Below are 25,414 nucleotides of genomic sequence, written 5' to 3'. Positions count from 1 at the left end.
CCTATGTCTTTCTCTTCCTTAGTTTACTGCTTTGTCTGGCAGAGAACACAGACTGAGAAAGGACGAGGGGAGACGGGCAGGTCTTTGAAACTATATCATCACTACCACAGTGGACTGATGATGCCTTTAATGGGAGTAAGTTATATACTGAAGTGGAGCTGGAGTTGATTGAAAATCCCTTGTTTTTAAACGAGTGAAAACACAAGTGGTTTCATTTAGGTTTCTATGTACAACAGAAATTAAACGATGGCCTATATAACAAGCACTCTTGTTAGAAGTGAAAGAAATACTGAATAAACTCTAATGCTTGAATTTCACTGTGTGGTCTGAGAGTTCGTTTGAGGGCCTGCCTGAGTGACTCAGCAGTGTTTTGGGAAATAGATTATTAAATTTACTTAGCACAGTGTTCATCTCAGCAAGACTGGGCTTACCAGAGAATCAATTCACACAAACACCTAACAATTCAGGAATGTATAAGTCCCATGATAATTACTATTTATTATATTTTGCAACTGTTACAGTCCCATTATACTTATTTTAACCCTTTTAGGGCCTGAAAAATTATTAAGAGTTTTTATGCATTGCCCCACTTTATCCTCACAACCCTAAGACAGAGGCCTTCTCCCAATTTTACAGATGAGAAAACTGAGGCTTAGGGAAAGGAAGTAGTTTTACTCTAAATCAAGGTACATATGCACATAATCCAATTCTCTTCTCTCTGTCCCTTTTGACTATTGTTTTTAAAGTATTCTTCATCATCCACTAAATTCAGCCTGTCACTGCCATTTACCAATGACGAGTCAGTATTTCTTAAGATGGCTGGCCACCTGTCTGGCAGTGTTTGGCAATGTTCTATAATTTCTCTTCCATGTACTCTCATTCAGACAAGTTCAATGAAGATCTAGCCATAAAAGTGATGGCAGGGCACAGTGATTAAGATGACATGTTTTATCAATGACAGATTTCACTTGGATCACTTATTAGCCATACTTTGCACAAATCATTTAATCTCCCTAAGTCCAAGTTTCCCTGCCTGTAAACTGGGCATGTTAGTATTTTGCTCAATTGCTCAAATATGACCATGTGTGTAGTGCCTGGTCCATACTAAACACTCACTAGATGGCATCATTATTACTTTTTAAACATCTGAGACCAATTTTATAGGATGGAATTGCCACATTAGGTGACTTGGAATTTGCCTCAAACCTCCTGCCCTAAGATCACACACTACAAAAGTTATTCTTTGTTTTTAAGTCTTCTTGACGCTCGAACAATGCTATTCTTTCCCCCAGTTTCCTGCAGGAAACGTGTCCTTGGAGATCCTACAAGACGGTAACGGTTCCTGGCAGGCACAGGATGGTTTGTACACTGCCAGCTATACCACTGGTTAAGCCAATGACTTAGAACAAGCAGGGCTTCTCAGGGTTCAGAAAAGGGGGTGGAAATGCTGCACTCTAGGGGCCATCCACACTGCTACTCTTCCACCTCTGCAAACTGGCCTGAAGATCTGCTGGCCAGCTTGGTTCACTGTAGTACACAGACAGCTAAACATTAATCTCATGTTTCTCATTTCACATTCCATTGTAAACACACCTCAGAAGCCAGATGGTGATTCATAAAAAGGATGGAGGAAGCATGCTCGCGGTCAGCTTTCATGAGACTCACACAGGAGGACCTAGAGCTCCCTCCCGGAACACAGGCCTTCTCCATATCCCGGTGCCACAAAGTATTCACAGCACTGCAAGTCCTCATGACAACCCCTGTTATTTTCTTACTGTATAGATGAGGATCCTGAGGTATGGAAAGGTCACTGACTAGTCCAAAGCCACACAGCGAGTAAATGGCAGAGTGAGACCTGGACTTTGCCACTATCAGGATATTAATGAGAAATTTATTCAGGTATAATTCAAAAAAGAACAAAGGGAGAGAAAAGTAAGGGTACAATTTGAGAAGCTCTAGTCTATGCACATGAGTAATTCCAGAAGAACGGGCTGAGGGAATGGTGACATGGCAATATTTGAGATTACAGCCAGAAATGTCCTGGAATCGAAGAATACGAACGCTTAGATCACAAGTATGCTATGTGAACTGAGCACGTAGATAAAGATAAATCCAAACCTTGACAATTACAATGTACCTGGGTCTTACTACTAAAGGAATAAAAATAAAATGTACAGCTTCCAAACAAAAGAGAGAAAAACATGAATACTTAATTTATCAACTGAAATGGTACCCATTAGCAAAACAGGAAAGGAGGAAAAAATGAAAAGGATGGTAAACAAGATTTATTAGTTGAACTTTATGAAACTCATTTTCATAGGTCAAAAATGGTTGAATATCAATGTCATATGGTTCAACCTAAAAGAAGCCCAAATATATCAAGTCACAATAAATGTAGATGCATCAAACTCACCTATTAAAAACTTATTAGGCCTGAAACCAATATTGTGCTGTATGTTAACTAACTGGAATTTAAATAAAATTAAAAAAAATTATTATAATGAATTAAAAATATAAATCCAGCCATTTAGTAGAGATACACCTAAAATAAAATCACACAGATAGCTGAAAGAAAAAGAAAAAATAATAGTCATATTAGGAAAATGTTACACAGACTAAAAGTTGTACAGCGATATCAAAACCAGGGTAAAAAAATTAATAAAGATATAGTGAACACTGGATTTAAAAACAACAATATACTATGCATTGCCATAAATTCAGCCAATGATGCAGCCTTGAAAAATAAAAGAATGAATTAGAGAAATTGTCAAATCCATTATCATAGTGGGAGGTTTTTTTTAAAGACAATGTAATCAGAACCTAATAGAGCATGCACTCTAAAACAGAAAAAATCCAGAAGTAGCAACCAACCAAACAATATTATTTTCAACTACAGAAGAAACAATTTTAAAAAACTGAACACTTTCTAGATTACAAATGAGGCTTTAACACATTTGAAATAGATCATGTTCATATACCGACCATGTTCTCTGACCATGACAAAATTAATCTAGGAATCACTAATAAAAAAAAAGAGGAAGTCAAAAGGCAAAAAGAAATGTACCTAGAAATGTTTTAATGTATTTCTAGGTCATCCCGAGTTAAGCAAAAATCAAACGGAAACTACAAACTACTTAGGAATAAATAAGAATGAAAATACTATAAATAAAACTAACAGGCTATACTGAAGTGATTCATAGATATAGAGTCTTTAATAATTATTAGAAAGCAACAATATTTTTAAGTAATAGTTTAAGCATTTAATTAAAGAAGCACTGGGGCACCTGGGTGGCTCAGTCGGTTAAGCGTCCAACTTCAGTTCAGGTCATGATCTTGCGGTCTGTGAGTTCGAGCCCCGCATCTGGCTCTGTGCTGACAGCTCAGAGCCTGGAGCCTGTTTCAGATTCTGTGTCTCCCTCTCTCTCTGACCCTCCCTCCGTTCATGCTCTGTCTCTGTCTCAAAAATAAATAAACTTAAAAAAAAATTAATTAAACAAGCGAGGGAACAGATTGAACATGAAACACAGAAGAAGAGATAATTACACAGAAAACAATTTAGGGGCACCTGGGTGGCTCAGCCGGTTAAGCATCTGACTTCAGCTCAGGTCTTGATCTTGCAATCCGTGAGTGTGAGCCCTGAGTCAGGCTCTGTGCTGACAGCTCGGAGCCCAGAGCCTGCTTCTGATCTCTCTGCCCCTCCCCCAGTCCATACTCTGTCTTCTCACCTCAAAAATGAATAAATGTGAAAAAAAAATTTTTTAATAAAAAAATTTTTTTAAAAATCAGATAAACGAAAGAAAAACCTACTTCTTCTTTGGAAATTAAAAAACTGCACACCACTAGCAAGATTATCTAAAGAAAAAGGAGAAAAGTAACAAAAAATAATAGATATGAGAATAACTATATATTATATACCTAGTGAAAATGTTTTAAAACTATACGATAATGCTGTGAACAAGTAAGAGAAAACACAGGGCTTCCAGTCACTGTGAATTACCCAAAGTTTAGTTGCTATTGGGCTAACTAAAGCTCCTGACCTGTGTGAAAATTAATGAAGAGAAACCTCACTGAAACAGAGTCAGGAGGCCGGGCTGAGAAGCCAGTCCACCCAGCCTAGATTATAAGATTGTCAATTACAGGCCCCAACAGAAGAATGGTCAATAGGAAAGGATCACCAACTACAGGTCTCAATAGGAAAAGACATACACTGCATCTTCTACAAGAAATCGATTCCCTAGCTGCACCTCAGCAAATGAGAAACCATCATCACCCCCAACTCCTGCTTTTCTCTAATTAGCTTTCATTCAAAACAACTCCTCCCAATTTCCTCTCCCACCTCCATAAAAGAAGGTCTTCTCCTCTGATCATTGCATTTGCCTATGGTTTTGCCGTAGCCTGTCCTGAACTGCAATTCTCTGCTACTACCAAATAAACCCATTTTGCAGGTAAAATAACTGGCTGTTCTTTTTTTCCAAGTTAATACCTGCAAACCTTTCCATGGTGCTCTGGGGAATTGATGGTGCTGTCACCAGTAAAATCCGCTATAATCACAATCCTAAATTCACAGTTTTCTGAATACTCCCTTCATTTTCTAGCACTGATTAAAATATCACCAAGAGCACTGCTTCCAGAGTTGTCTTTTTTTTTTTTTTTTTTTAACGTTTATTCATTTTTGAGAGACAGAGAGAGACAGAGCATGAACGGGGGAGGAGCAGAGAGAGAGGGAGACACAGAATCTGAAACAGGCTCCAGGCTCTGCGCTGTCAGCACAGAGCCCAACACAGGGCTCGAACTCACGGACCGTAGGATCATGACCCGAGCTGAAGTCAGACGCCCAACCGACTGAGCCACCCAGGTGCCCCCAGAGTTGTGTTTCAAGATGAGGCTGCATCTCTTCCCTATCTCACATACCACTGAGTCTGGAGGTGGGGGAAGATATCTTCCTTGTTCCTTACTGCTGATTCAAGACTACTGCTTTTCTCTCTTCCCTAAGAAGCCTCAAGTCCTTTAAAAAAAGGTGCTGTCAGGGGCGCCTGGGTGGCTCAGTCGGTTGACGTCCGACTTCGGCTCGGGTCATGATCTCACGGCCCGTGAGTTCGAGCCCCGCGTAGGGCTCTGTGCTGACAGCTCAGAACCTGGAGCCTGCTTCAGATTCTGTGTCTCCCTCTCTCTCTGACCCTCCCCCATTCATGCTCTGTCTCTCTCTGTCTCAAAAACAAATAAACATTAAAAAAAAATAAAAAAAATAAAAAAGGTGCTGTCAGAAGTTGCCACCCGATCCTTGTTACTGCCATCTATCACCTTCCCTATCAGTTCCATTGCTAAGTCTTGTCAACACGTTTTCGGTCATCTTAGCATCTATGTAGTCAATTTTTCAACACCCTGGCTTCTCAGATCTTTACTCTGCTCTCTTCCAGTGAAACTGTCCTCCAGGACATATCACCCATGTACTTTTTTCATGCTATCCCCCTAGATCCTCCATTAATGATCACCTCCATTTGAAGCACTACAATCTCTGGTCACCATTTCCCACCCTGTCCCCAATCCTAACTCTTCCAACTCAGTTACTCCAATAATCCCAGATCTTTAGCTTCCTTCACAGGGAGGCGGGGGGAGTCTCCACTCCAGACCCTCCCACTTTTTTTTTTTTTTTCTAAGTTTATTTATTTTGAGAGAGAGAGAGAGAGAGAGAGAGAGCAAGCGAGCATGAGCAGGGGAGGGGCAGAGAGAGGGGGGTAGAGAGAATCCCAAGCAGGCTCTGCATTGTCAGCACAGAGCCCAGCTCAGGGCTCAATCCCATGAAACGTGAGATCATGACCCAAGCTGAAATCAAGAGTAGGACCCTTAACTGACTGAGCCAGCCAGGTGTCCCAGACCCTCTTTTTACTTTCTGTTCTGTTCATGTTTTCCAGTTCCTCTACTCTGCTTAGATCCCAGACCCTTTATTATTATCACCACCTTGTTATCTCCCTATTCTTTTATCTCACTTGCTGGAATATCCCAATCATAGCTAAATCCAACTTTCTGCTGGTTTTGCATCTCACTTGAGCTGCTGAATATGGCTAAAGAAAACTTATTAAGCATGCTAAATGACCTCATTTTCAATTTATAACCACAAACCTCAAGCAGGCGCTCTGCATTGTGCAGGATTCTTCCTTCCATTTCCTAGTCACCTCCTTCAACCTGTTTCACATGTCCACAGATACCCAATCTCCTCCGTACTTCCTCCTACTCACAGGTGGCAATTTCACCGAAAACCCAGAAGTTGTCAGGGGAGAATTTCCATACTCCCACGAACACACCATCCTGTAGGCATGTGTGATCATGCACATTGTGCCTTTTCCCCACTAGACAAGGCCTGAACTATCCCTGTTGCTGTCTGAAGCCAAGTACAATCTCCTCACTCCCTTGAGTTAGATGTTCTTGCTATAATACTGCCCTCCCAAATTTTCCCTCAATGGGGTCATTCCCATCAAAACACACAAACATACTGTACTATACATCACATCTTAAAAAGACAGAGAAAATGCCTCCCTTATCACACCATCTCCCCAGGCAACACCTCCACTTCTCTCCCTACTCCAATGACAACTCAAAGTCACTGCTACGCTTGCCGCCTCCCCTGCTCCCCACCCCACTTTGTTTCCCCTACTCTTTTTTTCAAGTTGATTTTATGTGAAGTGTAACAGAGGACACAAAACATAAATTTAGGGCTGAATGAGTTGTCACACAGCAACCACCCATGCAACCATGACAGGGCAGAGCGAGAACATGGCCAGGACGTCACAAGGTCCTCTTGTTCCCATTACCTTTTCTTTCCTCCCCAAAGGTGATCAATAACTGCCCTAACACTTAACATCATCATTTTGTCTTGCCTGTTTCTGACCTTCCTAGCGACAGCATAATTCCATATATATTGTTGTGTGACTCTAAGGGTGAGATTCATCCATGTTGTGGCTTTTGTTCATTTCCTGCTGTAAAGTACTCCATTGTACGAATCTACCACATTCCACTGCTGATACGCACTTAGATTAATTTCAGTTTGGAGCCAATATAAAAATACTACCATTAACCATTTTGTCCTTGGGGTGCCCGGGTGGTTCAGTCAGTTGAGTGTCCGACTTCAGCTCAAGTCATGATCTTGTACTTCATGAGTTCAAGCCCCACATCAGGCTTGCTGCTGTCAGTACAGAGCCCGCTTCAGATCCTCTGTCCCCCTTTCTCTGCCCCTTCCCTACTTGCACTGTCTCAAAAATAAATAAAACATTAAAAAAACAAATACAATTTTGTCGTTGTCTTTTGATGAATATGTGCACACATTTGCTATATCCAGGTGGGGACCTGCTTGGGTCATTAAGTATGTTAATATTCATGTTAGTAGATACTGACATGGCTTTCAATGTGGGTATAACAATTTATACTGCCACCATAGTGTATGAGAATATGAAATGGTATTTATTTCATTAGTCTTGTGTCTTCCTGGTTACTAACGAAGTTGAGCATCTTGTGATATACTGATTGGTAGTTTGGATTATCTCTTCAAGTCTCTCATCCACTTTTCTACTGGATTGTCTGTCTTCTTTTACTGATACATAGGAGTTACTCATATATTCTGGATCTGAGCATTTTGCTGGATCTTCTGTAACTTGTCTTTTCAATGTATTTTTCTTTTCACTTTTTTTTTTTTAAATGAACAGGAAGTCTTTAATGCAGTCCCATTTATCAAACTTTTCCTACATTTTTGGGTGTTTTTTTGCCTTGTTTAAGAAACCTTCCCTTCTTTCAAGCCCATAATAATATTCTATGTGATCTACTTCATTGCTTTGCCTTCACATTTGTATCTGAAAAACACATGAAAATGATTTTCTGTATGGTGTGAGAAAGAGTGAGTTTCAGTTTTGTCCTTAAATTCCAGCACTTCTTTTTTCTTTAGGAGATCATTCTTCTACTACTATGCAGTACCATTTTTGCCCTAAACCAAGTGTTCACGTAGTATGGGACTGGTTTTAAACTCCATTTTGTTTCACCAATCTGTCTATCCTTCCAAAAATACCACACTACCTTACTATACTTTTCTGAGTAATTTTGATAACTGTTACTGCAAACCCCCCAACTTTATTTTTCCACAAAAACGTCTGGCTCTTCTGGGTCTTTGCACTTCCAGTTACATTTGAGAACCAATTTGTCAAATCACACACACACACACACACACACACACACACACACACACACACACACACACGTGATGACTAGAAATGCACTGAATCTGTAAATCAATTTGGAGAAAGTCAATATTTTTATAACATTGAACTGTCCATCCACAGACACAGGCATTTCTCCATTATTTAGGTTTTTAATTTCTCTCAATAACATTTTAGAATTTTCTTTGAAGAGAGTTTCTGATATCTGATATTTTCTGACTGCACTGTAAGTGGTATTTTTAAAAAATTTATTGCCTTTTGTTAAAAAAGTGACCTAGAAATACAATTGATTTTCTTTATAAGCATCAACCTTAAAACAATCAACATAGCTAAACACTTATTGATTCTAATCCTTTGACTGTATTTTTTATGAATTTTCGTTATATATTACCATGTCAATTTCAAATAGTAGATTTTAATTTTTCTTTTCTAGTACTTATAACTATTATTTCTTTTGCTTACCCACCTTATTTTGGCTAAAACCTCCTGCCTAACATTGAACAGAAGTAATAATACACACCTATGTCATGTTCCAGGTCTCAAATTGAACATTTTCACTATTGAGGGGCTTTGTTTCATTTTGGTTTCGGTAGACATGTTTTATCAGATTAAGGAGGTTCCCTTTCATTCCTAGTTTGCTAGAATTTATGTCAGAACCAGTGACACATTTTGATCAAATCCTTTTTCTAGATCTCCTGAAATAACATGACTTCTTTCCTTTATTCCTGTTAATGTGGTGACTTTAAATGATTTTCAAATATTAAATCAACCTTGCATGCTGGCATAAGCCAATTTTGTTTTAATGCATTAATTTTACATATTGCCGGATTTAGCTGATTAACATTTTATTTAGAATCCTACATCTATGTTTATCTATATCAATGAGACTGGTCTATAATATTCCTTTCTTATCAAGCCCTTGTCAGATTTTCATATCAAGATTATGCTGATTTTGGGATACCTGGGGGATTATACTACCTACTTACAATTTTTTAAATGTCTGCAGGATGTGTGGTAATTGTCCTCTTTTCCATTCATGATAGTTGTTATTTAGGAATGGGTTTTTTGAGGGGTGCCTGGATGGCTCAGTTGGTTAAGCGTCTGACTCGATTTTGGCTCAGGTCATGATCTCGTGGTTTGTGAGATCGAGCCCCCTGTTGGGCTCTGCACTCACAGTACAAATCTTGCTTGGGATTCCCTCTTTCTGTCCTTCCTTTGCTCACGCATGATCTCTTTCTCTCAAAATAAATAAATATTTTAAATTTAAAAAAAAAGGGTTTTTTGATTTTTGATCTTTTGAAATAACTAACAATTGGCTTTGTTGACTCCATACTCTATGTTTACATTCTGCTGTATTAAGCTCTGCTCTTTGAAATATATTGTCTTTTGAGGTCAGCATCTATGGTAATGTTACCTTTTTCATACCTTATACGGATTATTTGTCCCTCTTCTTATTTTCTTGACTGGTCAATTTTATTAGCATTTTCAAAGAACCAACTTCTGGATTTGTTGTTCCTCTATTGTAAATTTGCTTATTAACTTTAGATTCCATTCCTCCATTTTTTTTAAGTCAATTTGCTGTCCTTTTTCTAATTTCTTATGATAGTTCATTTATATTCTATCTTTTTAAAAACATTAACTGCATTTAAATGTATTTATTTTTACCTGGACATGGAATTAGCTGTACCTCACAAGTTCTGATACTCAGTATTTACATTGTCAACTAGGATAAAATATTTTCTTCTTAATGCAGTTAAGCTTTTTGCCTTGAAGTCTCCTCTATTTACCTGACAGTAATATAGATCAGGTATGTTTTGTTCTATTCTTTACCCTACATGTTCCTATATCCTTTTTTTTTTTTAATGTCTGCCTCTTACAATAATATATATAGTCGTCATTTTTCTTAATCTAAAATCCTTTAAAACCTTCACTACATTTAATTATACATTTGCGTTTAAATCCATGATCTTACATAAATAGAAATAGTTGCCCTTTTCTCTCCTTTCTTTCCCTCTTTTGAATTTTTTTTAAGTGGGCTCTATGCCCACCATGGGGCTTGAACTCATGACCATGAGATCAAGAGTCACATGCTCTACCAGCTGAGCCAGCCAGGTGCCCCTGAATTTAAATTTTTTAAATTTCTACTTCCTCCATTCTACTAACATTTACCTTCTTCTGGTGGTAACCTTAAAAATTGCAATATACAACCTTGATTTATTTATTAAAGTCTAATATTAACTGGCATTTTTACCCATGACTTGACAACACACATACACACACACACCCAAAAAACCATTATATGTTGACATTAATTCATCTACAAATTTACCACTTCCACTGCTCTTCCTTCATTTCTATACCTGATCACTCCAGTGGGATTTTTTTTTTCTTTTTTTTTTTTTTGCTTAGAGAACACTCTTTACTATATTTTAGTGTAGGTATTGAATTATCTCAGTTTTGTTTATCTTACAGGTTTTTATTTTTGAAAGATACTTGGTATCTTGGCTGGATATAGAATTTTAGGCTTAAAGTTATCTCTCAGACTATAAAAGGCACCATGTTATCATCTTTTGGCTTCTTTATTTTTTCTCTTGAAAAGTCAGCAGAGAGGTCAGCTGTCAGACTCAACTGTTGTATCTTTTTTTTTGTTGTTTTTTGTAACATTTATTTATTTTTGAGACAGAGAGACACAGAGCATGAACGGGGGAGGGTCAGAGAGAGAGGGAGACACAGAATCCCAAACAGGCTTCAGGCTCTGAGTGGTCAGCACAGAGCCCGACGAGGGGCTCAAACTCACAGACTGCGAGATCATGACCTGAGCCAAAGTCGGCTGCCCAACTGACTGAGCCACCCAGGCGCCCCAATTGTTGTATCCTTGAAGGTAATCTTCACCGTCCCCTCCGCTCCTTTGCTTGTTTTTACAATTCTTTTCTCTAGCTCTGGCTTGCAATATTATGATGTGGCCAGCATCCTGCTGAAAATTCATCAAAATTATTGATATTGTGCCTTACGGTTTTAGCATCAGTTTTAGAAAATTCTTAGCCATTGTACTTTTGAATACTGCTACTGCTCTATTCTCTTTCTTACTTTGACTACAATTTGTTGACAACTCTACACTTCTCATTCTCTCTCTGTTTTCTATCTTCCATGCTTCACTCTGGATATTTACTTCTGATCTATAATTCAGTCACTAATTTTCTCTTTAGCTAGATCTCATCTGCTATTAAACCCATCCATTATGTTTTTACTTTTTATTATTGTACTTTCCCAATTCTAAAATTTCCACTTGGTTATTTTCTAATAGATTCTAGTTCCCTGCTGAAATTCTCAATCTTTTTAAAAAATCTCCTTGAACACATTAATATTATGTACAATCATTTTAAAGTCTGTGCCTGTTAACTCCCTTACCTGGGTCTATTTCCACTGTCTATTGTTAGTTGTTTGTTTTTTGTTTTTGTTTTTTTTTTCATGTTGCCTTATTTCCTCAGGTGTCTAGCGAAGCCAGGCACGGTACATGAAATACCATTTAAAAATTTACTGGCCTGGGGCACCTGGGTGGCTTAATTGGCTGACTTTGGCTCAGGTCATGATGTCATGGTTTGTGGGTTTGAGCCCCACATCTGGCTCTGCCCTGACAGTACAGAGCCTGCTAGGGATTCTCTCTCTCTCCCTCCACCCCTCCCCCACTTGCACACTCTCTTCCTCTGTCAAACATAAATAAATAAACTTAAAAAAATAAAAATAAAAATTCACTGGCCTGATAGCTTTCTATGGAGAGGATTTACATTTGAATCTAGGGGGAGCCAGAGGCACCAGTAAATCTTAATCATCTTAATTCAGTTTCCTGGGTTAAGATGGTTTAAACTTGGGCTTCAGTCACTGCCAGGGCTGATCTACTTGAATTTCATCACTATTTCTAGGAACCTAAAACAAAAGCATGCAGGAAGGGCTATCTGACTCTCCCCTTACCACACACACACATTAGGCTCTGGACTATAGGTTTTATGTCCCAGCACCAAAAGGCTATCAAAAGCACTATTTAGTTTCTCAGTGTACACTTTCTGGAATCAGTAGAGGGCCCCCTGGTAAAAGTTCCAGGCTTGTTTCTGAGTTTTTATCTTCTCCCATATTTTGGCTCCGTAACTCTTTTTTTTTTTTTTTTTAAATAATGTTTGTTTATTTTTGAGAGAGAGAGCCAAAGTGCAAGAAGGGAGGGGCAGAGAGAAAGGGAGACACGGAATCTGAAGCAGGCTCCAGGCTCTGAGCTGTCAGCACAGAGCCTGAAACAGGGCTCAAACTCACGAACTGTGAGATCATGACCTGAGCTGAATGAAGTCAGACACTTAACCAACTGAGCCACCGAGGCATCCCTTGGCTCCATAATTCTTCACTGCCTTCTAAGCTCTGCCATCTAACATCCAGATGCTTTCAAGCAAACGACTTATATATAAAAAAATGTATACATTTTTTCCTAACTTTCTCATTGTCCTCAACTGAAGAGGTGATTTGAAACACTGAGGCTGCCATTACAGAAACTGTAAGTTCTTCCTCATTCTTTTTTTTTTTTAATTTTTTTAGTGTTTATTTATTTTTGAGGCAGAGAGAGACAGAGCATGAATGGGGAGGGTCAGAGAGAGGGAGACACAGAATCTGAAACAGGCTCCAGGCTCTGAGCTGTCAGCACAGAGCCTGACGCGGGGCTCGAACTCACGGACCGCGAGATCGTGACCGAGCCGCAGTCGGCCGCTTAACCGACTGAGCCACCCAGGCGCCCCTCTTCCTCATTCTTTTAAATGAGGGTCTCATTCCTATCACTCCACAGAAACAATGTTATCTAAGTTCCAACAGTCTCCACACCCTGAAATCCACTGGGCCATTTACAGACCTCCTCCTCCTCACATCTCAGCAGCACAGTTGACCACTTACTCCTTTCAAACATTTGCTTGACTTCCATATGCTTTCCCCCCTCATACCTCATGTTTTCATACCCTTTGGCTAGATCTTCCTCTTCTCACTCTTCAAAAGCTGAAACAGCAGTCACTTAACCTCGCCTCCTTTTCATCTCATCCACTCTGATTGCTATCTCAACCAATCCCATATTCCTATTTTCCCCCTCTATTTTGGCAAGTATCTCTGCAATTCAGACGGCTGCTCAGACCTAAATTCTTACTCCTCCTTTTCTCTTTTACTCCATACCCAACCCACCAGCATTCTGATAGGTTCTATCTTAAAGATGCAATCAGAATTTTAAAACTTCTCCACCTGTGCTAGCCCAGTCCATGCCACTATTATCCTCTGCATGAGTATGTGCAGAAAGGAAGTCTCTCATTCTCTATAGCTGGAAAATGTAAACTGGTGAAAACAGTGTGGGAGCAGTATTTTTAAAAAATCGACTGAAATAAAAGAGCACATGCCTCTCAGCACAATAATTTCACTTCAACTGTCAAACACTTCTGACCATAACCCACAGTAACAAATACATTTTATGTTAACCTAGTGCACACATCCTGAAACAATGATTAATGAAAAATATTACCACACGAAAACACACTCCGATGTCTTCTATTTCACTAACTAAAATGCTAACAGGTATTCACGACTGATGTCACAATCCATTAGTAAGTAAAGGGTCATGAATTATAATTTGAAAAGCACTATTCTACAGAAAACTGTTACATCTACAGAAAGGAATACATGTAAAAGGATGTTTACAGAGACATAACTGCAAAATATGTACACATAAAGTAAAACAATAATAGATAAATTATGGCATATTCATACAATGGACTTCTACAAAGAAGTTATATCATCCAGAATTACATGTACTGACATGAATAAATCTCAAAATCAATGCCTGAACGAAAACAATTTTTAAAAAGTTGCAGAAGGATATGTGCATATCCATATGCTGTACTACCATTTGTTAAGTTAAAAATATGTAAGTACACTATATTTTATATATATAGACATATAAAAGTACTTTTAAAACATGAACAGTAAGGATAAATGGAAAAATCAGAACGACTGTTAGAGAGAAGTGGCCTGGAACTGAGGAGGAGGATACAAAGGGATTCAACTATAGCCATAAAGTTTTATTGCTAAAAGCAAAATATAAAGAAAATATGGCAGCTGAAGCTTCAATAAAGCTGGTGGTTGATACAAAGGTTTGTTACCTCCTATAGCTTTCTGGATGTTTAGATGATTTTATTTTTGAGAAATAATTAAAGGAAACAGAAGGTTAGTTTTTCACAAAAATAAAATTTCTGAGATCCCTAGTAAAAGATGGCAAATACAAAATAAAAAATACATATAAAAAGTTTCAAGACAAATATTTTGAAGCATGTTTTTAAACTATAATTTATCAGGTCTCTCTGAGGCAAAAGATAAAAAACATCAGGGAATTTGCTAAATTTCTATAACAGAAAAATTTACATTTCATGAAGCAGGTAGAAACCAAATTAGAAGACAGGTACAAAAAAGTAGTATTTATGCTAGAATATTCACAACAAAATTTTATCTAAATGAAACAAAATATCTACCAGCCTTAGAAATACCAATTATTTGGGGGCACCTGGATGGCTCAGTCGGTTAAGCAACCAACTTCAGCTCAGGTCATGATCTCAAGTTTATGAGTTTGAGCCCCATGTTGGGCTCTGTGCTGACAGCTCAGAGCCTGGAACCTGCTTTGGATCCTGTGTCTCCCTCGTTCTCTGCCCCTCCCCATCTTGCACTCTGTCTCTCTCAAAAATAAATAAACAAAGAAAAGAAAAAAATGCCAATTATTAAAAAATTTTTTTAAATGTTTATTTATTTTTGAAAGAGACAGAGCAAGAGCAGGGGAGGGGCGGAGAGAGAGGGAGACACAGAATCTGAAGCAGGCTCCAGGCTCTGAGCTGTCAGCACAGAGCCCGACATGGGGCTCGAACCCACAAACTGTGAGATCATGACCTGAGCCGAAGTCAGACGCTTAACCGACTGAGCCACCCAGGCACCCCAGAAATGCCAATTATTTATAAAGCACCTGGAAAATACAAAATCTTAAAAAATTATAAGCAAAGCAACCTCCACAAATTCATCCCAAGTTATCTAGAGGAGCTTATCTGATGTAAGAAAATCAACAGAATTCTACCAAATACATTACTTGAATCAGTTTCCATAATTTCACCTAGCATTAGAAGGAATGGTTAAGAAAATGAAAAAAAGTAGCTTTCAGCAATTAGGAAAAGAGAAAAGAGAAGTAAGAGCCAGATGACCTGGATTCAAAGCCAATTCAATTATCCTGGCCCCGGCAATTTTTCTGAAGACCTTTAACAGCAGCCCGCCTCATGGAACTGATTATTTTTTAAACCAAAGTTAAATTTACTTTAAAAACTAGAAAGGCTGAAGCAGCTGGGTGGCTCAGTCGGTTAAGCATCCAACTCTTGATTTCAGCTCTGGTCATAATCTCACGGTTTGTGGGTTTGAGCCCCACACTGGGCTCTGGGCTGAGAGCACAGAGCCTGCTTCGGATTCTGTCTCCCTTGCTCTCTGCCCCTCCCCTGCTCATTCTCTCTCTCTCTCTCAAAATAAATAAACTGAAAAAAATTAAGAACTAGAAAGATTAAAATGCTATTGTTATACTAAATATCTCACAAATTCTTACATGTATAAAAATGGTAAAGTGCAGAATTTTGTGCCTACATTTTTAAAATGCCAGATAACAATGGCAAAGACTTAGTAACAAAAAATTTAACAAATAAATTCAAGAGAATAGCTCAAAGATAGTCTAGGATTTTTCCCTGGAAGGAGAAAAAAGAGCAGATGAAAATATAAGAGACTAAAAGAATCAATTCGAGTAGCCCAGAGCCTGGCTAATGGGAGTTCCAAAAGAAAAAAACAGACAGATGGGACACAGAACGCACCTGTCCAATGGAGATGCACATGACTGACCAGAGTGCACACCTTTCCTACCACAAGCACACAATTTAGTTGACTTGAAGGATACTGGTACAAAATGCCTTTAAGCTACCAATCCACAGCGAAGAGAGGGAACAGAGGAAGAGCCAACGACACCACAGTGACACAGTCCAGAAAATGCAGGCTGAGGAAAGATACAAGACATTCAGCCTGGTCTTCCAATAACAAAACTCTAAGGAGAAAAAAGATGGAGAGGAAACTTACAGAGACTAAGAAAGACTTAATTAAGAGACCTGTTCGCCAGTTGCAATGTGTGGACCTTATTGGGATCCTGATACAAATACTACAAAAAAAATAAAAGTATGACGTAACTAGGGAAATCTGAACACTACCTAGGTATTTCATGTTATTAAGGAGTCACTGTTAATTATTTTTTCAGGTATAAAAATGGTATCATAACCTTCCTACCTTCCTTCCTTTCTCTGTAAGTCCTTATCTTTCAGAGATACATAATGAAATATTTACAAATGATATGCCTTTGCCTGGAATAGGAGAATCTGCTTCTAAGAGCACTCAGCTGGTTATCCACAAAAGGCCACAAACCAAATGGGCTTTTCCACAGGGGTGCTCATGTCAAGTCAACTGGGTAATCTCAGAGCTAATAATCCAAGTGAGAATAAAAAACCAAACTGGAAACCACAATGCATTTTATAACCTAATCCTGAAAGCGACACTCCATCACTTGTACTGTGTTCTACTGGTCATACAGACCAATGCTAGTGCAGTGCAGGAAGAAAATACATAGAGGTGTAAATACCAGGAGACAGAGACTGTTGGAGGGACATATAAAAGGGCATTAAGAGACGAGACTATTAGGGATTATTGAAGCAAGGTGATGAACACATGAGGATTCATTATACTACTGTCTCCTTCTGTATACATTTGAAACTTCCCACAATAAAAGTTAAACAAACAACAACTTTAAAGGACACTTGCACAGAGATGGAGCAAGAAGGGGTAAAACGGCTACTCAGTTGCAGTAGTGACTTTGTGCCGGCTTCCTTAAGTGGCCCACTCCCACGGGGCCCAAATGTCTGGCAAGAAGGACTATGTATCAGCAGCTTGTGCAAAGTAAGACTTTCGAATCTGAGCAGTCTTCAACAAGCCCAAAATTCAGTGCACGAGCATGTGTATCACACCATTTAAACACTGTTCAAAACGTAAATGCTTAACAAAATGTGTTAAGAGTGATAATGTACATAGGGGAATTAATACAATTACAAAAATAACTTTGCCAAAACAAAAATAATTGAGTCTTTTTTAACATAGACATCATTCAAATTTTAACTGCAGGCTTCCCTGAAGAGTCTGGCTTTCTTTAGTAAGAAAATTGTTCTTAAATTGTTCAGGAGAGTAAATAGCTTGTGAAAACCTAAGATTTACAATGAATCTGCTGGATGAACATATAGATACTCTCAATCCCCCCCACCCCGGTTTAATTTTTATATGCACAATATTAACTGCATCCCAAACTCCCCATCAATTGTCAGATTTAAATCTCTTCTAGAGACATTCAGCGGTACCATCCCCCATCTTCTTGAAGTCTCTCCAGGGCATGAGTATCCTGGCCTCCTTCCATCTGGGTGGGCCGCCTCTTGGCCTACACAACTCTCATCCAGGGCTCTCCCTTCACCATCCTCAAGGGATTCTCACCACATTAATTTTATGTCACATCTCCTGTCTTCTATATCCTGTGTCCATCTTTTCCCTGGTTTGAGTCCTCACTTGGTGAAGCATAATCTCCAGTAACTTCCCAAGAAAGGATGTGTGGCAGCTCAGTGTTATGAGACCTTTTTGGATTTCCAAAAATGTCCCTTTTTAACCTGTGTGTTTGACTGCAAGTTTGGACAGATATAGAATTCTAGGTTGGAAATTGTTTTCCTCTAGAATGTTGCTCCTTTGTTTCTAGGGTTGCTGCTGAGCTGCTATTGAGTTCTGCCTTTTTCTTTCTTTCTTTTTAAACTCCCAAAAACTCTTTTTGGCTCTCCTAGTGTATCTTTTGAATAGTATCCTACTCTTGTTTTATGGTTGTAATATTTTATTTCTTTGGGATTATTTTTTTTTAAGTTTTCTTCTACCTGAATAGTTTTTGCTTCTCCCAAATTACTTACTTCTCTTTTTGGGGACTATACTTTCCATGTTTGAGGGTTTCTTGTGATCGTCTAGTATTCCTTGGTTATCTATTTGTTATAAAAATAGGGAACCAAAAAGGTGATTATTAGCTCTGAATGATGCTTAATATCAGTTTTCCTCCCCCTCTCTGTGTTTAGTCCTATTGTGTTACGAATGATCCTCCAATCTCTTGCCTGGAGAGGGAGAGGGAAGGCCTGGCTGTTGGCATCAATGGGAGCCACAGAGGGCAAGGTGGTAGGGTCTCAGGAGCTACATGTATCTGCCCACTTGTTCCGTGTGTTTTCTGCATAGTTCCTTTGCTCTTCACTGGGCCTGTTGTCCCCTAGCCCAGATATCTTGTGTACCTTTCACACGCAGCAACTGGGCCTCTTATATTGGGGGTGGGAATGCAAATTGGCACAATCGTCCTGGAAAAATGTTTGGCAGCGCATACTAATGCTAGATATATGTATAACCTACTCCTTTCCCCTAGACATACCAAACAGAAACAAGAGTCTAAGTCCTCCAAAAGACACGCATAAGAATGTCACAACTGCTTTGTTCATAATAGTCAAAGGGTGGAAACAACCCAAATGTCTATCAATGTGTAAATAAATTATGGTATATTCATTTAACACACATATCTTGATTTGGATAATGATGAGACAGGTGTATATGTATATGTAAAAATTCACTAATATGTACACCTATGACTATATACATTACTGTTTTAAGTTACAACTTAAAAGAATCTTTTTTAAAAAGCTGATTATAGGAACATTTTGATAAGTTTAAAATACACTTCTAATCTAAAGCCTAAAATATATAGCCTAATGATCAGTACTATTTTCATCAACATTTAATAAGTTAAATGGGATAAGTAATAACAGTGATACAACATTCACTTTCAGAATAGTCAACACTGAAGTGCAACTTACTGGGACTTGAGAGCACACTTTTCATTTTAATTAAATGCCAACAGGACCACACTAGGTACTTACCCTTCTAACCTAACATCTGGTAACGATCTGTTGAGTGCAATCATCTCACTTGCCATTAAATTGAACTGATTGATTTTAAACATCTCTTTCATCTTTTCTTGATCCTCTTTAGGAATGACAACTGGTTTCCCCATTTCTCCAGGACCTTCATGAGGCTTTTGTACTGGCTCTAGAACTAAGAATAAGGAGGAAACTTAATTAACAATTTTACAGCAAATGTAAATATTTCTGTTTAATAACATGAGTTTAAATTGTGCCCTCAGCACCCAGAGCCATTTCTGAGCCCGTCCTCTACGTCTGTGACACCTTCTAGGGGCTGCCCTGTCCTCCTCTTCCACACAAGTGTCCTCACTCAAGACCTCCACACCCTGCACTACTCACTCACCTGAATCGCACGCAGCCTTGGCGTTCCCATCTCAAATACTGTCACCACATTAACCTCTCTAAAGCATGACCTTCATTGTGGTATTCCCATGATCTCCTAAAGTCTAACCCTTTAATAGGGAATTAAAAAAGATTTTTTTTAATGTTTATTTTTGTGAGAGAGAAAGAGAGAGACAGAGCATGAGTGGGGGTGGGGGTAGGCAGAGAAAGAGGGAGACACAGAATCCAAAGCCGCCTCCAGGCTCTGAGCTATCAGCACAGAGCCCGACATGGGGCTCAAACTCACAAACCGCGAGATCAGGACCTGAGCCAAAGTTGGACACTTAACCAACTGAACCACCCAGGCGCCCCTCTTTAACAGAAAATTTAACCAAATTTCCCAAACCTAACACTTATTCAGCCCTCCACCATGCCACCCCCCACGCCCACTCCAGTGTGTCATCATCCTTCAGTCAAACAGCAACTCACTACTTTCCTTCATAAGTGCCTCATGTTTTCCTGTGTTGGTGCCTTTGCTCACACTGGTCCCCTCCCATGGCATCTCCCCATTCCAATTTCTACAATACCAAACCCCTACTTGTCTTTCAAGTCCCAGCTACAACAGCTTCTTTTGCCTGCAGCTTTTCCAAATCTCTCTGCAGCGATCATCTGCTACTCCTGACTGCCACATCATTTCATTTAGGGCTCTTAGATCTCTAATCAATTACTACCTCCATAATGATTGTTAACCTGTCTTGTGGGCTCCCCACTAGATTACGATCTCTTTTTAGCTGAAGTTTGATTCATTTGCATACTTTTTGGGGAGTTTAGCACAGTGTCCTGTAGGAGTTTTATAAGTATATGCTGAATTAATGAGAGCAAAAGTGCTATTCAAAATAAGCCAAAATGAAACCCTAGAAATGATAATAGACATCAGAATAAGCATCAAGCAAGATGGAGTATCATGAAAGATCATTCTAAGTCATGTTATCTCGTGATAACATAAAAAGGGTAATATTCTAGATCAGCAGTTTCGAAATATTATTCCTTGTTTTATACTTTTGACATGTTAAAAAATGTTCCAAGAAAAACAAGTTCCCAGATATATTAAACTTGGAAAAAAGTGTATTAAACTTCTCATCTAAAAGGGATGGGGCAAAAATTTTTAAAAAATAAAAGGGATTGGTAGAGAATGGGGTGAGGCCAAGAATGGGATAAAAATACCTGTTTTGAGGGCACCTGCGTGGCTCTGTCAGTTAAGCGTCCAACCTCAGCTCAGTTCATGATCTCACAATTTGTGAATTTGAGCACTGCATCAGGCTCTGTGTTGACATTTCGGAGCCTGGAGCCTGCTTCAGATTCTGTCTCCCTCTCTCTCTTCTCCCTCCCCGACTCATGCATGCAGTGCGCTCTCCCTCTCTCTCAAAAATAAACATTACAAAAATTTTCTTGAATACCTGTTTAGTACATTACTTGTTTATTTTTAAAACTGAAAATTTTATTCTCCCATTGTTTACGTTTTAGGCACCTCCAAAAAGTCTGCACAAAAATAGAGACATCAAGGCAGTAGACAAGCCATCTCTCTTCAGCCAGGCTTCATCTGCCCAAGAATAGGACTGGTTGGTAAAGCTGACCTGTAGATTGTTTCAGATCGTGGTACAAAGCAACCTACCAACACCAGAGCCAGAGAATATGAAATTACTGTGTCTTCAACAACTCTGTCTAGAATATAAAAACACCCGTCTTAGACAACCATCAAGAAAAAAAAATGGTATAAGATAATTTTGCTCTTGTTCTCAGAATGAACTGTGATTTGGGGAGGGCATTAAAATATTAGGAAATAGGGGCACCTGGATGGCTCAGCTGGTTAAGTGACAAACTCTTGGTTTTGGTTCAGGTCATGATCTCACAGTCCAAGAGTTCAAGTGCCACATCAGGCTCCATGCTGACAGTGCAGAGCCAACTTGGGATTCATTCATTCATTCATATTTTCTCTCTCTCTCTCTCTCTCCCCCTTCCTCCCCCCCTCTGCCCCTCCCCCAGCTCAATCTCTCTCTCTCTCTCTCTCTCAAAATTAATAAATAAACTTTAAAAATATATTAGCAAATAACTTCAATTATAGGAAAATTATAGGAAACTCATGTAAAACAATTTTTAAAAACAAAGCCTGTCTAATGTTTGCCAAGTAACTAAGCTCTTTAAATATCAGGGTTGATACAATTTCAAGATTTCCCAATCACAAGTGTAATAAAAACTATAATACAAGTAGTATTTTAAATATTTAAAAATCACAAGTTATAAAACTCTTATTAGAGTCAATTCTAATTGAGTCTGTCTCTGAAAAAAAAAAAGCAACCAACAGATTTGGGGATTGGGATATTCAGGGGTCAAGAGAAAGCAGCAGAGTTCTGGATGTGGCAATTTTACTGTGTGCATGGAGAGCACAGTTAACACAAAGAGTAGGTGGGAGACATTTAGTGGCTCTGATCATAAATATCTTTCGTTATCAGAACCCTATTTTAGTATAAGACGATGCTTTAAAGTTAAAATGGAAAAAAAACATTTTCATGCTGTTTGGCTTTTAAATTAAGAGTGTTAAGTTATGCATGGGGTGCCTGGGTGGCTCAGTTGGTTAAGTGTCTGACTTCAGCTCAAGTCATGATCTCATGGTCGTGGGTTCGAGCCCCGTGTCAGGCTCTGTGCTGACAGCTCACAGCCTGGAGCCTGCTTTGGATTCTATGTCTCCCTCTCTCTCTGCTCCTCCCCCACTCATGCTCGCTCTCTCTCTCTCTCTCAAAAATAAATTTTAAAAAAGTTAAAAAAAAAAAGTAAGAGTATTAAGTTATACAGAATACCACCTACAACATATTTTTGCTGGGGTGAGGTGGTGGGGGAAAGAGGGAGATCCTGAATTTGATCAAGCCTTCAGACCTACCTATCAATTCACAGAAAATATAAGACACCAAAGGACATGACAAAAAGTGTTAAAGGGATGCAAATCCTAACTGTGGGAAACTGGGGGGGTGGGGGGGAAACACCCAATTTTTTCTTCATCATCAACAACAAAATATTGAAAGGGAGGACAGAGAGAAAGAGACATCCACACATCCATGCCACCAGACCAGCTCTGAAATGAAAACTGCTGATGCCAGATGGTGGGTATATGGGAGTTCTATTTCTCCACTTTTGTTTATATTTGACATTTTCCCTGGGGGTTGTGGGAGCATGAAGGAGGACTCTAGATATTACTTCTGTGAGGACTAGTAAGTATAAGCTTGATTTCTTATAGCTTAAGAGACTATATGACCAGAAAGTTAAAATCTTGCCCAATCACTGTGAAGTAAAACTCTGGCCTTAAGATCTTAAAGAAGCAGACAAAACTCTACAACATATACAATCCTGCTATTGTGACATGTTACTAATCTGACCACCTGGTACTTATTAATAACCTGAATATCTAGTACAGTGTCCACATTAAGTAACTCAACCTACTGGTACACATGAAATTTCCAAGCTATAATAGAAATTACCAAAAATTATATGACTACTAGATGACTTACAGAATCCACCACAATACTCTAATTTAGAGATTATAATATCCTAAATAATTAAATGGACTAGTAAACTAGTTTTCTTTGGCAAAGAGCTCAGGATAAAGTGCATGTGGATAATGAATGTATTTTTCCTACTAATGCACTTGCAGATTAAATGATAAGCATTAACTTTCCATGCACTCTACTTACCAGTCTTTTATGTAAATTAAAAGTTCAGTGAAATTTTTGTTTAAAACCAACTGAAATGGGATTTGGATATCATTTTATGAACTGAAAGAAAATCTTCCTTGGCATAAAATTTTACATGCAGATCATTTCTAAAAATCAAATCAACTCTGACAAGGGAGAGACTAAGGTGTTTTAAATCCACAGTATTATGTGAGAACAAATGTATTTTACATTTCAGGTAAACCTCACTTATAAAACAATAAAGTCTCATGTTTTATTTTAAATAATCTCTACTCCCAATGTGGGGCTCAAACTCACAACTCTTGGTCTTATGAGCCAACCAAAAAGTATCATGTTTTAAAAACTTAATTACCAAGAAAACTACAGATTCACCCTGAATGCCACCAAACCAGATTAATATACACAAGCCACACGACCTACCTTTGAATGTATTTTAATAAATCTTACAAATTTTAACTTGTATTTTTCTCAAATAAGTAGAATAAAGAGGTATAAAGTTATGATACCCTTTCGGGGAAAAATACAAATAAAAGGCTAAAACCACTTCTCATAAATGATTTTCTCTTATTACACAATTATCATCTTTTTAAAAAATGTTCATTTATTTATTTTGAGAGGGAGAGAGAGAGAGCACACACAGGCAGGGGTGAGGCAGAGAGAGCGGGAGAATCTGTGCGTCAGCGCAAAGTCCGAGGAGGAGCTTGATCCCACTATCTGTGAGATCATGACCAGAGCCGAAATCAAGAGTGGGGCACTTAACCAACTGAGCCACCCAGGTGCCCGTACACAATTATCATCTCTACTGTTTTTAGGCATTATCTCTTTTATGTATTCCAAAATATTTTTTCCACATTTTAACAACTCTGATTGGGATGTAGCTTACAATGATAGCTGGAATGTTTCTGCTTTCTTACAGTATATAAACCAATAAGTATGCTAGCTTTGAAGCCCCGTCTGGAACCCTCAGCCTCTCACCTGGTCTCCCTTCCTACAGTTTCCTCACCTCCTGGCTTACTGCTCAGCCATTCTCTCATGCTTCCCTCCTCCTCAGTCGTGTGAAACAGCCTGATCCCCTCTACCCCCCACCAATGTAAAGCCTCTTCATTCTCTTTCTCCACAACACATAGGCCCTTCTACCAGATTTCACTCAAATTTGCCCTCCCCCAGAGCCCACCACCCTCACAAACCTCTTCTGGGAGAACTGGTCATTCTCTGTGTCTCACAAGGTTCGGATGAGATCTCACATCTCCACACCGTTACTCCCAGACCATTTCTCCTTTACCTAGTACCTTTGTACTTTGTATAAAAGCTACTTATCTTTGATGCTCATGCCACCGTTGTTTTCAAAACTGTATTAGCCTCGGCAATTTCTTCAAATACAATCCTTTTCTTATGGTTTTGATACCACATAGTTTCATCTGCTAAGAACCTGCTTTTTCAGGTATTAGTTTTCCCTTACATTTTAACCTCCCCCTCAATGTACATAAAAAATACACACAAACATAAAACTGCCTCCATTCCTTTAACTACTGCGCTACCCTTCTCTTTTTTGTCTTTTCCGTTAAGATTTTATTTTTGAATAATCTCTACACCCAATGTAGAGTTCAAACTCACAACCCCAAGATCAAGTCACATGCTCCATCAACTGAGCCAGCCAGGCACCCCATGCACCACCCCTTTTTCTGTGTTGAAGCTTCCTAAAGAATAAGCTACACATCTCTACTCTTCACGGGTACATCAAACCTATTGGCAATCAGATGGCACCTGCCAGGGTCAAAACAAACCTCATACAGAAACATATAGAAACACTTCCTCTTCATCGCAGATAAAATCTCTTGACAAACAACACCCAGGGTTTTCTTTTTTTTTTTTTTTTTTTTTTTAATTTTTGGGACAGAGAGAGACAGAGCATGAACGGGGGAGGGGCAGAGAGAGAGGGAGATACAGAATTGGAAACAGGCTCCAGGCTCCGAGCCATCAGCCCAGAGCCTGACGCGGGGCTCGAACTCGCGGACCGCGAGATCGTGACCTGGCTGAA

The 25,414-nt window shown here is 38.9% G+C and overlaps 1 protein-coding gene across 2 annotated transcripts in view; it reads right to left on the bottom strand.

The window, feature by feature from the left end:
• The window catches only part of GALNT1 (polypeptide N-acetylgalactosaminyltransferase 1), a 128,217-nt gene that overhangs the window by 36,100 nt on the left and 66,703 nt on the right, over window positions 1–25,414 (bottom strand). For both annotated transcript variants that reach the window (XM_060613623.3, XM_060613622.3), the window contains one exon: window positions 19,271–19,445. In XM_060613623.3, the coding sequence (XP_060469606.1) occupies window positions 19,271–19,445 (175 nt within the window). The remainder of the gene's footprint in view (window positions 1–19,270; window positions 19,446–25,414) is intronic.

This window comes from Panthera onca, chromosome D3 (assembly GCF_046562875.1).
Source record: "Panthera onca isolate mPanOnc1 chromosome D3, mPanOnc1 haplotype 2, whole genome shotgun sequence".
NCBI lineage: Eukaryota > Metazoa > Chordata > Mammalia > Carnivora > Felidae > Panthera > Panthera onca.
The sequence above is the reverse complement of the archived record's forward strand: the minus strand, read 5'-3'. Positions and strand labels throughout refer to the sequence as shown.